The sequence below is a fragment of the Lonchura striata genome, chromosome 11 (assembly GCF_050655825.1).
Source record: "Lonchura striata isolate lonStrDom1 chromosome 11, ASM5065582v1, whole genome shotgun sequence".
In the NCBI taxonomy this organism is placed as follows: Eukaryota; Metazoa; Chordata; class Aves; order Passeriformes; family Estrildidae; genus Lonchura; species Lonchura striata.
The window spans coordinates 12015058-12031846 of NC_140713.1; the positions used below are offsets into that span (position 1 = coordinate 12015058).

General features: G+C 44.8%; 1 protein-coding gene across 1 annotated transcript; it reads left to right on the top strand.

Annotated features, from left to right (window-relative positions):
• The first annotated feature begins 8827 nt into the window (after positions 1–8827).
• Positions 8828–16499, top strand: LOC146766410 (uncharacterized). The gene is made up of 2 exons (XM_085589348.1): positions 8828–11468; positions 11624–16499. The coding sequence occupies exon 2, from the start codon at positions 15870–15872 to the stop codon at positions 16497–16499; it is 630 nt and encodes a 209-aa protein (XP_085445474.1). The 5' UTR covers positions 8828–11468; positions 11624–15869.
• Positions 16500–16789: the final 290 nt, after the last annotated feature.

A 16789-nucleotide genomic window follows, 5' to 3' on the forward strand; every position in this document is an offset into this window, starting at 1 on the left:
CCTGCGGGCAGCACGGGCCCGGAGCTGGCTGGGGCCCGTCTGGGGAGAGCGTTTGAGGCCGCGCAGCCCGGCGGCTCCGGAACGGCCGCGCGGCAGCGGCGGAGGCGGCGCGGGGCGGGAGAGGCGGCGGAGGCCGCGCTGAGCCCGCGCCGGCACCGCCGCGGCTCCGGGCGGGCGGGGAGGCTCCCGGCGAGGGGCCGCAGCTCCCGGGCAGTGCCCGAGATTCCCACCTGCGGCCAGAGCTGCTCCACGAGCTCCCGCCCTGCCGGGCTTCTCTTCTGGGCAAAGGCTGAGCCCAGCGGGGTTTGGCCGCCGCTCCCCCTCTGCCTCCCCACAGGCGGGGCCATCGCGGGAGGGGCTTGGGCCGGGCTTGTTCTCCTGGATGCGGGCAGGCCGCCGCGTTCAGCAGCTTTGTACCTGCTGATTATCGCTATTTAATGCCTGCTGCTCTTTCCTTTCCTTTCCTTTTTCTTTTTTTTTTTGTTTTTTGTTTTTTGTTATTTTTCCCTTGTGCCTACTCACATTCGCCTCTCCTTGTTGATGAAAAAAGATTGGATAAAATTAAAAGGGGAGCAAACCTCTTTTGGAGTGTCCGGCTCTTAAATTAAAGCAAGAGAGCAGATGAAATAATTTGTACTTTTCCCAAGTCCTGCAGTGAAGTCACAGAGTGCTAATATTGAAATGAATGTCTGCTTCTAGCACTAGAAACAGCTTTGGACTTGATACTATAAAATTGTGAGCAACTGCCCCCACAGTGCAATGAAGATGAATGTAAGGTTATAAATAAATATTACAGTATTCCTAGGTATTAATGCCAATCATGAGCAGGACTGTTGGATCAGAATCATGTTGCACAAAAAGCATTTGCAGCTTCTGCTGGATTTTGGTTAGGACCATCTGCTGGTTTGGCTGGTGAGAAATGCAAATTGATGAATTTGGGTAGGAATTTTTCATAGCCTTTTTTCATGATGGGTAGAAGCTAGATCGTCATGTATAACGTTTGGGGAGGATTGGAGCAAACCTTTTCCACTTTGATGTCCTTTTTTTCCCCGTGTACTATATAATGCACAACTTCTGCTTATCCTTTCTATGTTAAATGCATTATGTGCTTCTGAGCTATTTTTTATTTTTGGCTGTTGTGGTTTGACACGGAAAGAGAATTTTTTCCGGAAGGAAGAGGTCAATTTAGATATTGTCCAATTAGAGGTGGACATGCCTCTGAGAACACAGAGGGTTAAAAGCAGAATTCCCAGGGGAACTCGCTCTCTTTGGTTCCGGTCAGCGTGCAGTGTGGGCTCTCCCCTGCCCAGCAATGAGCTGGGCGGGGCAGGGGAAAGCCCCATGGCCTGATAAAGGTAAGGCCGAAGGGTGGAAGGACTGGAACCGGGCTGGCCCCCGCAGATGGAAGGGTGGAAGAAATCTGGGATGTCTCCATTCCCCCCCAGCGGGAAGACAGCGGCAGTTTGTCAGCAATTCCACCGCGAGGAAGGAGGAGCGGGGCGGGGGGGGGAAGCTGCAAGGTGCCCAGTCGCGTGGGAGTTGCTGGATGTCTGGGCATCGAGCCGTCCTGGGAGTTTGGACTTTTAACCCTTCCTTGAGAAATGAAAGCTTTGTGAATTTTCCTTTCCCCTCCTCGAATTGAAAGAGAGGAAAGAGGGACACCTTGGACCCTGGGATGTTAGAAGGAGGAATTCTAGGTGGAAGGGGGACAAGGAGTGGCTTTGGCTGGACTTTTCCGTGTTAGCCACAACCTGAACCAATCTTCTCCTCCAAGAAGGACTGTGTTTTGGGAGGATGCCAGTGAGTCAAGAGACCTGCTTCAGCTGGGAAAAAAGACAAAATTGGAGTGAACAGAGAAAAGGTTAGAGGGTTTGTGGTGGCACCCCCTTGTCCTGAAAAGGAAAGAGAAGAGAAGAAGATCTCTGTTCTTGAGCCCTCGGCCCCAGGGGAAAATGGGGGGGACTGTGGTCCCAAACAATGAAAAACTGAACTGTTGTTTTCTCCCCTCTTGGCAGGGCATCCTTGAAAGGAAAAATCCTAAAAGCAGTCGGTCCATCCATGCATTTGGTGGTGAGAGCACTGTGCATGGAAAGGAGAAGGGTCACCATGGCAAACTTTTCCTCCGGGCGGTGCCATGTGTGACATGGAAGCACAGGATGTGGAGCTGTGTTTCCTTGGGGGGTCTGTGGCACAGGAGAGACTCTGTTCCCTCGATGGACTGAGTATTGATTGTTTGGGGGGTGGAAACCTGATTGGGGTCGAGATTGTGTCTCACTGTGGTTTGTTGAAGTTGGGTGGTGGGGGGAGGAATGTTTTGCAAGGTTTTCATTTGATCTTTGTGTGGTTTTTCTTTCCTTCTTTAGTTTTCTCTTTTCTTTTGTAGTAGTAGTTTAATACAGTTTTACTCTATTATTATTAAGCTTGGGCCTGCTTTGCTCTGTTCTAGACTCCACTTCACAGCATTCAAGGGAGGGATCACATTTTCATGGGGGCACTGGCATTGTGCCAGTGTCAAACCATGACATTGGAGAATAAGTTAAACAACACAGCACAAAACTCTTGCAGCTAACAGCTATGATTATATCCTTTCTTCATTAGGGGTGAGAGCCAATAATACGTAGCAGATGAGATTAATCCAATGGATTAATGGCCCGCACAAGGGAAAACAAGATACTAAGTATTCACCAAGTTCCTTTTATGGTTGTCAGACTGACCTTAAAAATGTTACCTGTCAAAATGAATGTGTCCTGAAGCATATGAAGATATTTTTTTACACTTCCAGAGAGGGATTAACACACATTTTTGAGGAGCCTGAGAAACACCTTCAAGTGACCATAGATGGTAAATTAAGGTCCCATTCAGGGGCTATGAAGGAAGGCCTTCCTTCCGTGGATGCTTCCTTCCAGTGCCTGCTGCTTCTGAGCCAGCAGAAACCCCTTTTTGAGCAAAACACGCATTTGCTGCATATAACCTGTGTCCTCCTCTTCCTTTTACAGGGCATGCACTGAGCATGAGGACATCTGCTCCTGTTACCTTTCAACAAGGCAGAAATGTCACATTCTGTGAGTTTAACTCAGCTCAGGCTGGGGCTAAACATTATCTTGGCAACACAATGACCCGCTTCATAAAAGCAAGCTGAGACACTTTCATAATATTGTAGCTAATGACATTTCTTCTGACTGTTTCTGCATTTAATTTTTTAGTTACAGATGCTATTTTGTTTACTAGGGTGAGGGTAGGAGTCATCATTTTTAAACTAGGTTCATATTCCTGAAGAGCAGAGCTCTTACATGGTGCTGAACTAGTGATTTTGTTAATATTCCATTTCCAGAGTTTCTTGTTCTTGTTCAGGTTATGCTTTGGAGCACAACCTGAAAAAATCCTTATAAGTAGCTTTAAAAACCTTTAAGTACCAATGTAAACATGGTGAGAAACTCCCTGGGATTTTTTCCAGTTGTGACAAAATGTTATCTTTGGAGATAAATACAGGAAATTTTCCGATAGAATATATGCATGTGTGTGTCTGTACATTGCACCTTGCCTGTATCAGGGGGAAAGAGGCCACAGTAAAGGGAGTGTTTATAGAGAGCCAATAAATAAGGGCAATTTCAAAGCAACGATTCATTACATTGATATCCAGCAATAATACAATACCATGAGCAATGGGTAGTCCTTAATTGCTGTCAGTCGTTAGCAACAGGTGTCCAGTGGAGGAGTTCTTAAGTTTCCCATAAAATGCCAGTGGAAGGATACCCATGGCCCAGTCCCATACAGGCTGCACTGATAGCCCTTGATGGTCCCACTTGCAGAAATCAGAGGTGAAAGCTCATCAGCAAGAAAAGCTGGAAATGAAGGAGGATATTTTTGTTTTTTGCGGCCTGCAGTTTTTCGTCTGTCCTTAGTGGTTTCTTTTTCCCACAGCATCTTGTCACAGTTCTTTTCACTTTGTAGTCTTGGAATTCTGGTTTTTGCCAGGCATGCTTCTCCCTTACTCCGCAGGATCACTTTGGTTTGATGAGACACTTTCTGCATTTTCTGCAGGATAAATTTGGTTTTCCTGGACATCCTTCCTGCCTGCTCTTCATGCTTTGTCTTCTGTGCCGATTTTACTGCTTGCGGATGTTTTCCTCTACACTATTTGTGCAGTTGTACCCTAAATCTCTGGATGCCCAATTTGCAGTATATGTGTACAAACATACATGTGTATTCATTGATTGATTTATTTGTTAGCTGTGTTACATAAAAGGTTGGTTGCTTGGTATTGTTATTCTGATTGTCACTGTGTTACAAGAGCTTTTCTGACTCCCCATGGTTCGGTTGTTTTAGTTTTCTGAGGTCTAGGTTGGAGACAAACTAATATTACTGATATTTTAGTCTGGTTTTATTCTAGGGACTCATCATGCCTGTAGTCTGAAACTTTGGAAAAGTCTGCTTTTTGTTTCTTCCAGTTAATATTTTGTTACTTGATACTTACTGGACAGAAAGAAAAAATGTTAGATCTTTTTTGTCTTGCTGTTCAGTTAGAATGTCCTTATCTCCTGTCTCTCTTAACCTTTCAGTGTTTTGCTCCACCCTCACTATGCCTTAAAACATCCCTTCAGTATCTGGATTGTGTAGATTCTAAGTGGAATCAGTGAGATTTTTTTTTCCAGGAATGCTTTGGAATTAAGCCCCCAGCCTTTCTCTTTTGCTTACATTACCTCCTTCCTTTAGGCAGAATTCTCTGCTCAAGAATCTTTAAAGTGTAATTAGGGTCAACTTGTGCCAAAGCTGTATTTGAACAGTTAAATTGTGCACGCATACAGGTCTGTAGGTGTGTGTATATGAATAGAGACAGGGAGTTTGTAATGGTCTAGACCTACACACACCTATATTTACAAACACTGCAGAAATCCCACTGTTCCACGACTGGTTCCTAGTGCTTCCCCGTCACCGTAATTCAGTTGCATCACGTGCCATAATCTTTTCCTCCACAGAGTTTTAGATCACCTGCATACTTGATCGAGGCACAATACAGCTCTTTCCAGTCTTCATAAATATTAATTATGTTAATTAAATATTAAATCAAATAGTAAATCATACTTAAAGGTAAAATATTAAACATTTACGGAAGGAGATCCAGTGTTGGTGACTCTGAGAGCACATACGCAGACATTTCCTTCTAGTTAATGTTGTGCCATTTATAATTGTTAGGTAATGGTCCAGCAGCCAATGATGTGTTTCAGACGGCTATCTTCATGTTCAAGTGACATCATTCTTTCTCCTTGGAAGAGATTTGTTGAGCTATATTGAAAGCACTGACAACATTTCTGCAGCAAATTTCTGGTTTGGAGAACGATGATTGCAGCACACAAGACCTGAGAATTATTCTGCTCAAAGCTGAGCTTCCTCCGCAGTTCAAAGGCTGCTGGCCCTGGAACTTGGATTTGGAGTAGTTTAGAACATAGTGAAGGAATGTTGTATTTTAACCTAATCATCGCTGGGAAGGGGGAAACTCCCACCTGATTAAACTTTCTGTTCGTGGAATTTCATCCTACTTGTGGCACTGGAGTTGGTATTTTTATTGACAAACTGTCATGAATTTACATTTGAACATGTAAGTTATAGTAGGATGGGAAAAAGTCAGGTCAGTAATGCCCGTACTGTTTATTTTTTCTCTATTTATGCTGTTTGTTTTGAAGTGTTATAATTTTCACATATTTAACTGATTTTCAAATATTCAACAAACCTGTCAGATTATTTTCACTAAATCACCATTCTGAAGAAAAGTGTAAAGAATTCACATTGTTCCAGAATTAGAATCATAGTGTTTGACAAGATATCCTACCTCTTTTATGAGGAGACAGATCTCAAAAGAGGAATTTTTAAGGATCCTTCCTTATAAAATGTTTCAGCAACTGCATTTATTTGTCGTGTTCCTGTGAACAGGTATTGGGAAAAACCCCATAATTACACTTGCGTTCACCATTTGAATCGCAATTTTTATGCCTTAGGTGGCTGTTTCAGAACCTGTTTCCCAATAGTACATTGTAATCAGTTTAATGCATGTTAAAATCTCATTGTTTATTTGGGTACACTTATCAGCTGATGAAATTGCCGCTCATTGAAATTCAGTTGTGAAGTTAGCCATCTTCATCTGCAATCAAGCTGTACAAGCCTTGTTAAAATATTTTATTTTTAGTAAAAATATCTGAGAAGAAATAAACATTAAAAAAAAATATAAGTGGACAAGAGTGTTACAAAGTAGAAATTTTATGAACCTTGTGCCACACTTTTAAAAGTGATATTTTTGATATCTCCTTTTATGCTTGTTTTTCCAAACATATATGCTCCAAATTGGACCATTGAATATTTGTTTGTTCCTGTAACTTCTATTACATCTTATTGTTTTCCTTCAGTACACTGTTGCTCACTAAGAAATAGTCAAGTTCCCTTTTTAGAATCATTGCTGTATGCAAGTGAAGGAAGGTGGGGAAAAAAGCTTTAAAAATAAAAAAGTCTTGTTTAATGAAAGAGCTGCATGCTAATAACTGCTTGGTTAGGGATATAAATGTATCTTTATGTAAGATATATAGATATAGATATCTATAAACCTACAGAAGCAGAACTACTGAAATACGAAGGGATCCTTTGCACCACAAGTTCTGCTGTGTGCTCTAGAATTTCCTTGGGGTTTTACCCTCCATCTCATGAGCTGTTAGAGACAGCAGTAATAGGGGCACCGGGAGGTGCCTCCGGGGCTCTCGGGCTACGTGGATGGCTGATTTCAGGTGCTCTGGGCCTGCCTGGGGCAGAGCCAGGGCCAGGGGCCATGGCCAGGCTGTGCCGTTGGGTTCCGTGCTCAGCGGCATCACCGTTGGCAACCACGGAAGGGTCCCCGGGAGCTCCAGGGACAGCGGCCGGTACCGTTGGCTCTCACTGCGTCTCGAGGCAGCGGCGAGTGCAGCAGGCGAGAGGAAGGCTCTGCTAGACAAGGGTTGGGGCGGCAGGATCGGCAGCCATGGTGAGTTTTGGGGCAGGGGTGAGGGTGCAGGGGCCACCTTGGGCAGAGCAGGTGCCACCACGGGGCTGCAGGGATGTGGCCTGACCTTCCCCTTGAGCTCCCTCTCCCATGCATTCCCAGGGCCCTGCATGTCCTGCCCCTTAGCCCAGGAGCCATCTCCCTCCCAGCCCTGCTGAGCCCCTTCTGTCCCTCTTCCTCCAGACCATCGGTGGAACTCTCACCAAGATCGTGGTGATGCTGGGCGCCTTCTCGTTCCTGTGTAGCAGGGATGACCAGACCGTGAAGGTCACCGAGGAGCTCCTGCGCCAGCACGAGGAGCAGCGCAAGCAGGAGATGGCCATGCTGCAGGAGATGGGGAAGAGGATCCAGGAGGTGCCCGAGATCACCGAGGACAGCCTGTTTCTCTGGGCCATTGAGCAGTGGTGGTTCTGGCCCTCTGTGGAGATTCTCCTGGTGCTCTTTTCTATCTACAGGTTGCCCAAGCAGGACAGGTCTGCCAACGACAGCTCAGCCTGCGGAGGAGCTCCAGCGGTGCCCACAAGGAAGAGAAGGATGACGAGGAGGAAGAGGATGCGTGCCGTAGCTGACTTCTTTGACAAGCTGGATCAAGTCAGCCTTCCAGATGCCTGTCTGGAGTCGAAGCACGGCAGAAGTCAGAGGAGGGTTTGGAAGGGATGGTCAACGCATCTTCCAAGCCCTTCCCACAAGCAATTTTGGGACAGAGTTGCAGCCAGGGAACACAGTAGTATTCATTCTTAGGCTGTGTGATTTTATGTTCCCAATACCAGATTATATTGTAGACGGTTAAGAAGTTTTCATTTTAGGTATAGAGTATAAGAATAGTATTTCAATTGTTCATAAATAGGAAGTAGTGCTATTGAAACAGTAAATGTAATGCTATATAAGTACGCATAGAGTTCAATCTAAGGAATAGAGTAGTAATCATTGTTAGATTATATAGTTTACCTGTCCCAATCCGCATTGTATTTTAGATGTTTAAGAGTTTCCATTTTAAGTATAGAATGTAAGTGTATTATAAAATATCTTACTAATATAGGAATATTAGTAAAATTGTTTATAAATAGGATATAGAATGTGCTGTACTATCCACTAAAAGTCTTGTTCATTATAATGTCCCTAGTTCTTTACTCAATTAAACCTTTGTTTTGCTTCAATGTTTGCAAGTTGTAGTTTTTAAAGATGCTAGAATCTGTAAATAAATACATTTGCCTTGTTTCACAAGTGTCGTACTTGATGGAATTTTGTCCCGTACCCCAGCGGTGTAAGACATTTTTATAGGAAACAAAGGAAGCAATACAATTTCTTCCTTGCACCGAGAGCTGGTTTATTGGAAGAGGTGTTCAGCAGTAGCACGCAGAGCCCGTTGTCACGGAGCCGCCCCTCACGCCGTGAAGGGATGCGCTCTCCAAGGGCCCGAGGCTGCGCTCTCCCACCTTTCCCTCGGGCCGGCAGAGCCGCGGCAGCACGAGGCGCGCACTTGTCCGGCTCCTGCCTGAGAGGGGCCGGCTCCGGGCACGTTTCCGACGGCAGCAGTGGCGGCAGCGGCCCGGGAAGCCGCGTTCCCTCAGGCCAGGTGTCGGAGGGTGCCTTTGCCGAGGCCTGCGGGCAGCACGGGCCCGGAGCTGGCTGGGGCCCGTCTGGGGAGAGCGTTTGAGGCCGCGCAGCCCGGCGGCTCCGGAACGGCCGCGCGGCAGCGGCGGAGGCGGCGCGGGGCGGGAGAGGCGGCGGAGGCCGCGCTGAGCCCGCGCCGGCACCGCCGCGGCTCCGGGCGGGCGGGGAGGCTCCCGGCGAGGGGCCGCAGCTCCCGGGCAGTGCCCGAGATTCCCACCTGCGGCCAGAGCTGCTCCACGAGCTCCCGCCCTGCCGGGCTTCTCTTCTGGGCAAAGGCTGAGCCCAGCGGGGTTTGGCCGCCGCTCCCCCTCTGCCTCCCCACAGGCGGGGCCATCGCGGGAGGGGCTTGGGCCGGGCTTGTTCTCCTGGATGCGGGCAGGCCGCCGCGTTCAGCAGCTTTGTACCTGCTGATTATCGCTATTTAATGCCTGCTGCTCTTTCCTTTCCTTTCCTTTTTCTTTGTTTTTTTTTTTTTTTTTTTTTTTTTGTTTTTTTTTATTTTTCCCTTGTGCCTACTCACATTCGCCTCTCCTTGTTGATGAAAAAAGATTGGATAAAATTAAAAGGGGAGCAAACCTCTTTTGGAGTGTCCGGCTCTTAAATTAAAGCAAGAGAGCAGATGAAATAATTTGTACTTTTCCCAAGTCCTGCAGTGAAGTCACAGAGTGCTAATATTGAAATGAATGTCTGCTTCTAGCACTAGAAACAGTTTTGGACTTGATACTATAAAATTGTGAGCAACTGCCCCCACAGTGCAATGAAGATGAATTTAAGGTTATAAATAAATATTACAGTATTCCTAGGTATTAATGCCAATCATGAGCAGGACTGTTGGATCAGAATCAGGTTGCACAAAAAGCATTTGCAGCTTCTGCTGCATTTTGGTTAGGACCATCTGCTGGTTTGGCTGGTGAGAAATGCAAATTGATGAATTTGGGTAGGAAGTTTTCATAGCCTTTTTTCATGATGGGTAGAAGCTAGATCGTCATGTATAACATTTGGGGAGGATTGGAGCAAACCTTTTCCACTTTGATGTCCTTTTTTCTCCCCTGTACTATATAATGCCCAACTTCTGCTTATCCTTTCTATGTTAAATGCATTATGTGCTTCTGAGCTATTTTTTATTTTTGGCTGTTGTGGTTTGACACGGAAAGAGAATTTTTTCCGGAAGGAAGAGGTCAATTTAGATATTGACCAATTAAAGGTGGACACGCCTCTGAGAACACAGAGGGTTAAAAGCAGAATTCCCAGGGGAACTCGCTCTCTTTGGTTCCGGTCAGCGTGCAGTGTGGGCTCTCCCCTGCCCAGCAACGAGCTGGGCGGGGCAGGGGAAAGCCCCATGGCCTGATAAAGGTAAGGCCGAAGGGTGGAAGGACTGGAACCGGGCTGGCCCCTGCAGATGGAAGGGTGGAAGAAATCTGGGATGTCTCCATTCCCCCCCAGCGGGAAGACAGCGGCAGTTTGTCAGCAATTCCACCGCGAGGAAGGAGGAGCGGGGTGGGGGGGGAAGCTGCAAGGTGCCCAGTCGCGTGGGAGTTGCTGGATGTCTGGGCATCGAGCCGTCCTGGGAGTTTGGACTTTTAACCTTTCCTTGAGAAATGAAAGCTTTGTGAATTTTCCTTTCCCCTCCTCAAATTGAAAGAAAGAGGGACACCTTGGACCCTGGGATGTTAGAAGGAGGAATTCTAGGTGGAAGGGGGACAAGGAGTGGCTTTGGCTGGACTTTTCCGTGTTAGCCACAACCTGAACCAATCTTCTCCTCCAAGAGGGACTGTGTTTTGGGAGGATGCCAGTGAGTCAAGAGACCTGCTTCAGCTGGGAAAAAAGACAAAATTGGAGTGAACAGAGAAAAGGTTAGAGGGTTTGTGGTGGCACCCCCTTGTCCTGGAAAGGAAAGAGAAGAGAAGAAGATCTCTGTTCTTGAGCCCTCGGCCCCAGGGGAAAATGGGGGGGACTGTGGTCCCAAACAATGAAAAACTGAACTGTTGTTTTCTCCCCTCTTGGCAGGGCATCCTTGAAAGGAAAAATCCTAAAAGCAGTCGGTCCATCCATGCATTTGGTGGTGAGAGCACTGTGCATGGAAAGGAGAAGGGTCACCATGGCAAACTTTTCCTCCGGGCGGTGCCATGTGTGACATGGAAGCACAGGATGTGGAGCTGTGTTTCCTTGGGGGGTCTGTGGCACAGGAGAGACTCTGTTCCCTCGATGGACTGAGTATTGATTGTTTGGGGGGTGGAAACCTGATTGGGGTCGAGATTGTGTCTCACTGTGGTTTGTTGGAGTTGGGTGGTGGGGGGAGGAATGTTTTGCAAGGTTTTCATTTGATCTTTGTGTGGTTTTTCTTTCCTTCTTTAGTTTTCTCTTTTCTTTTGTAGTAGTAGTTTAATACAGTTTTTTTCTATTATTATTAAGCTTGGGCCTGCTTTGCTCTGTTTTAGACTCCACTTCACAGCATTCAAGGGAGGGATCACATTTTCATGGGGGCACTGGCATTGTGCCAGTGTCAAACCATGACATTGGAGAATAAGTTAAACAACACAGCACAAAACTCTTGCAGCTAACAGCTATGATTATATCCTTTCTTCATTAGGGGTGAGAGCCAATAATACGTAGCAGAGGAGATTAATCCAATGGATTAACGGCCCGCACAAGGGAAAACAAGATATTAAGTATTCACCAAGTTCCTTTTATGGTTGTCAGACTGACCTTAAAAATGTTACCTGTCAAAATGAATGTGTCCTGAAGCATATGAAGATATTTTTTTACACTTCCAGAGAGGGATTAACACACATTTTTGAGGAGCCTGAGAAACACCTTCAAGTGACCATAGATGGTAAATTAAGGTCCCATTCAGGGGCTATGAAGGAAGGCCTTCCTTCCGTGGATGCTTCCTTCCAGTGCCTGCTGCTTCTGAGCCAGCAGAAACCCCTTTTTGAGCAAAACACGCATTTGCTGCATATAACCTGTGTCCTCCTCTTCCTTTTACAGGGCATGCACTGAGCATGAGGACATCTGCTCCTGTTACCTTTCAACAAGGCAGAAATGTCACATTCTGTGAGTTTAACTCAGCTCAGGCTGGGGCTAAACATTATCTTGGCAACACAATGACCCGCTTCATAAAAGCAAGCTGAGACACTTTCATAATATTGTAGCTAATGACATTTCATCTGACTGTTTCTGCATTGAATTTTTCAGTTACAGATGCTATTTTGTTTACTAGGGTGAGGGTAGGAGTCATCATTTTTAAACTAGGTTCATATTTCTGAAGAGCAGAGCTCTTACATGGTGCTGAACTAGTGATTTTGTTAATATTCCATTTCCAGAGTTTCTTGTTCTTGTTCAGGTTATGCTTTGGAGCACAACCTGAAAAAATCCTTATAAGTAGCTTTAAAAACTTTTAAGTACCAATGTAAACATGGTGAGAAACTCCCTGGGATTTTTTCCAGTTGTGACAAAATGTTATCTTTGGAGATAAATACAGGAAATTTTCCGATAGAATATATGCATGTGTGTGTCTGTACATTGCACCTTGCCTGTATCAGGGGGAAAGAGGCCACAGTAAAGGGAGTGTTTATAGAGAGCCAATAAATAAGGGCAATTTCAAAGCAACGATTCATTACATTGATATCCAGCAATAATACAATACCATGAGCAATGGGTAGTCCTTAATTGCTGTCAGTCGTTAGCAACAGGTGTCCAGTGGAGGAGTTCTTAAGTTTCCCATAAAATGCCAGTGGAAGGATACCCATGGCCCAGTCCCATACAGGCTGCACTGATAGCCCTTGATGGTCCCACTTGCAGAAATCAGAGGTGAAAGCTCGTCAGCAAGAAAAGCTGGAAATGAAGGAGGATATTTTTTTTTTTTTTTTTGCGGCCTGCAGTTTTTCATCTGTCCCTAGTGGTTTATTTTTCCCACAGCATCTTGTCACAGTTCTTTTCACTTTGTAGTCTTGGAATTCTGGTTTTTGCCAGGCATGCTTCTCCCTTACTCCGCAGGATCACTTTGGTTTGATGAGACACTTTCTGCATTTTCTGCAGGATAAATTTGGTTTTCCTGGACATCCTTCCTGCCTGCTCTTCATGCTTTGTCTTCTGTGCCGATTTTACTGCTTGCGGATGTTTTCCTCTACACTATTTGTGCAGTTGTACCCTAAATCTCTGGATGCCCAATTTGCAGTATATGTGTACAAACATACAGGTGTATTCATTGATTGATTTATTTGTTAGCTGTGTTACATAAAAGGTTGGTTGCTTGGTATTGTTATTCTGATTGTCACTGTGTTACAAGAGCTTTTCTGACTCCCCATGGTTCGGTTGTTTTAGTTTTCTGAGGTCTAGGTTGGAGACAAACTAATATTACTGATATTTTAGTCTGGTTTTATTCTAGGGACTCATCATGCCTGTAGTCTGAAACTTTGGAAAAGTCTGCTTTTTGTTTCTTCCAGTTAATATTTTGTTACTTGATACTTACTGGACAGAAAGAAAAAGTGTTAGATCTTTTTTGTCTTGCTGTTCAGTTAGAATGTCCTTATTTCCTGTCTCTCTTAACCTTTCCGTGTTTTGCTCCACCCTCACTATGCCTAAAAACATCCCTTCAGTATCTGGATTGTGTAGATTCTAAGTGGAATCAGTGAGATTTTTTTTTCCAGTAATGCTTTGGAATTAAGCCCCCAGCCTTTTTCTTTTGCTTACATTACCTCCTTCCTTTAGGCAGAATTCTCTGCTCAAGAATCTTTAAAGTGTAATTAGGGTCAACTTGTGCCAAAGCTGTATTTGAACAGTTAAATTGTGCACGCATACAGGTCTGCAGGTGCGTGTATATGAATAGAGACAGGGAGTTTGTAATGGTCTAGACCTACACACACCTATATTTACAAACACTGCAGAAATCCCACTGTTCCACGACTGGTTCCTAGTGCTTCCCCGTCACCGTAATTCAGTTGCATCACGTGCCATAATCTTTTCCTCCACAGAGTTTTAGGTCACCTGCATACTTGATCGAGGCACAATACAGCTCTTTCCAGTCTTCATAAATATTAATTATGTTAATTAAATATTAAATCAAATAGTAAATCATAATTAAAGGTAAAATATTAAACATTTACGGAAGGAGATCCAGTGTTGGTGACTCTGAGAGCACATACGCAGACATTTCCTTCTAGTTAATGTTGTGCCATTTATAATTGTTAGGTAATGGTCCAGCAGCCAATGATGTGTTTCAGACAGCTATCTTCATGTTCAAGTGACATCATTCTTTCTCCTTGAAAGAGATTTGTTGAGCTATATTGAAAGCACTGACAACATTTCTGCAGCAAATTTCTGGTTTGGAGAACGATGATTGCAGCACACAAGACCTGAGAATTATTCTGCTCAAAGCTGAGCTTCCTCCGCAGTTCAAAGGCTGCTGGCCCTGGAACTTGGATTTGGAGTAGTTTAGAACATAGTGAAGGAATGTTGTATTTTAACCTAATCATCGCTGGGAAGGGGGAAACTCCCACCTGATTAAACTTTCTGTTCGTGGAATTTCATCCTACTTGTGGCACTGGAGTTGGTATTTTTATTGACAAACTGTCATGAATTTACATTTGAACATGTAAGTTATAGTAGGATGGGAAAAAGTCAGGTCAGTAATGCCCGTACTGTTTATTTTTTCTCTATTTATGCTGTTTGTTTTGAAGTGTTATAATTTTCACATATTTAACTGATTTTCAAATATTCAACAAACCTGTCAGATTATTTTCACTAAATCACCATTCTGAAGAAAAGTGTAAAGAATTCACATCGTTCCAGCATTAGAATCATAGTGTTTGACAAGATATCCTACCTCTTTTATGAGGAGACAGATCTCAAAAGAGGAATTTTTAAGGATCCTTCCTTATAAAATGTTTCAGCAACTGCATTAATTTGTCGTGTATCTGTGAACAGGTATTGGGAAAAACCCCATAATTACACTTGTGTTCACCATTTGAATCGCAATTTTTATGCCTTAGGTGGCTGTTTCAGAACCTGTTTCCCAATAGTACATTGTAATCAATTTAATGCATGTTAAAATCTCATTGTTTATTTGGGTACACTTATCAGCTGATGAAATTGCCGCTCATTGAAATTCAGTTGTGAAGTTAGCCATCTTCATCTGCAATCAAGCTGTACAAGCCTTGTTAAAATATTTTATTTTTAGTAAAAATAGCTGAGAAGAAATAAACATAAAAAAAAAATATAAGTGGACAAGAGTGTTACAAAGTAGAAATTTTATGAACCTTGTGCCACACTTTTAAAAGTGATATTTTTGATATCTCCTTTTATGCTTGTTTTTCCAAACATATATGCTCCAAATTGGACCATTGAATATTTGTTTGTTCCTGTAACTTCTATTACATCATATTGTTTTCCTTCAGTACACTGTTGCTCACTAAGAAATAGTCAAGTTCCCTTTTTAGAATCATTGCTGTATGCAAGTGAAGGAAGGTGGGGAAAAAAGCTTTAAAAATAAAAAAGTCTTGTTTAATGAAAGAGCTGCATGCTAATAACTGCTTGGTTAGGGATATAAATGTATCTTTATGTAAGATATATAGATATAGATATCTATAAACCTACAGAAGCAGAACTACTGAAATACGAAGGGATCCTTTGCACCAGAAGTTCTGCTGTATGCTCTAGAATTTCCTTGGGGTTTTACCCTCCATCTCATGAGCTGTTAGAGACAGCAGTAATAGGGGCACCAGGAGGTGCCTCCGGGGCTCTCGGGCTACGTGGATGGCTGATTTCAGGTGCTCTGGGCCTGCCTGGGGCAGAGCCAGGGCCAGGGGCCATGGCCAGGCTGTGCCGTTGGGTTCCGTGCTCAGCGGCATCACCGTTGGCAACCACGGAAGGGTCCCCGGGAGCTCCAGGGACAGCGGCCGGTACCGTTGGCTCTCACTGCGTCTCGAGGCAGCGGCGAGTGCAGCAGGCGAGAGGAAGGCTCTGCTAGACAAGGGTTGGGGCGGCAGGATCGGCAGCCATGGTGAGTTTTGGGGCAGGGGTGAGGGTGCAGGGGCCACCTTGGGCAGAGCAGGTGCCACCACGGGGCTGCAGGGATGTGGCCTGACCTTCCCCTTGAGCTCCCTCTCCCATGCATTCCCAGGGCCCTGCATGTCCTGCCCCTTAGCCCAGGAGCCATCTCCCTCCCAGCCCTGCTGAGCCCCTTCTGTCCCTCTTCCTGCAGACCATCGGTGGAACTCTCACCAAGATCGTGGTGATGCTGGGCGCCTTCTCGTTCCTGTGTAGGAGGGATGACCAGACTGTGAAGGTCACCGAGGAGCTCCTGCGCCAGCATGAGGAGCAGCGCAAGCAGGAGATGGCCATGCTGCAGGAGATGGGGAAGAGGATCCAGGAGGTGCCCGAGATCACCGAGGACAGCCTGTTTCTCTGGGCCATTGAGCAGTGGTGGTTCTGGCCCTCTGTGGAGATTCTCCTGGTGCTCTTTTCTGTCTACAGGTTGCCCAAGCAGGACAGCTCTGCCAAGGACAGCTCAGCCTGCGGAGGAGCTCCAGCGGTGCCCACAAGGAAGAGAAGGATGACGAGGAGGAAGAGGATGCGTGCCGTAGCCGACTTCTTTGACAAGCTGGATCAAGTCAGCCTTCCAGATGCGTGTCTGGAGTCGAAGCACGGCAGAAGTCAGAGGAGGGTTTGGAAGGGATGGTCAACGCATCTGCCATGCCCTTCCCACAAGCGTTTTTCGGACAGAGTTGCAGCCAGGGAACACAGTAATATTCATTCTCAGGCTGTATGTTTCTACGTTCCCAATAGCAGATTGTATTTTAGACGGTTAAGAAGTTTTCATTTTAGGTTAGAATATAAGAATAGTTATGCAGTTGTTCATAGATAGGAAGTAGTGCTATGGAAGCAACAAATGTAATGCTATATAAATATGCTTAGAGTACAATCTAAGGAATAGAGTAGTAATCATTGTTAGATTATATAGGTTACCTTTCCCAGTCTAGATTGTATTTTAGATGTTTAAGAGTTTTCATTTTATGTATAGTCTATAGATGTTTAAGAGTTTTCATTTTATGTATAGTCTCTAAGTGTATTATATAGAACATCTTACTAATATAGGAATATTAGTAAAATTGTTTAAAAATAGGATGTAGAATTTAGAGCTATTAAAGTAAAAAA

Bases quoted from the DNA above. Each gene is read 5' to 3' on its own strand.
- LOC146766410 (XM_085589348.1), top strand. From the start codon at position 15,870: ATGCTGGGCGCCTTCTCGTTCCTGTGTAGGAGGGATGACCAGACTGTG.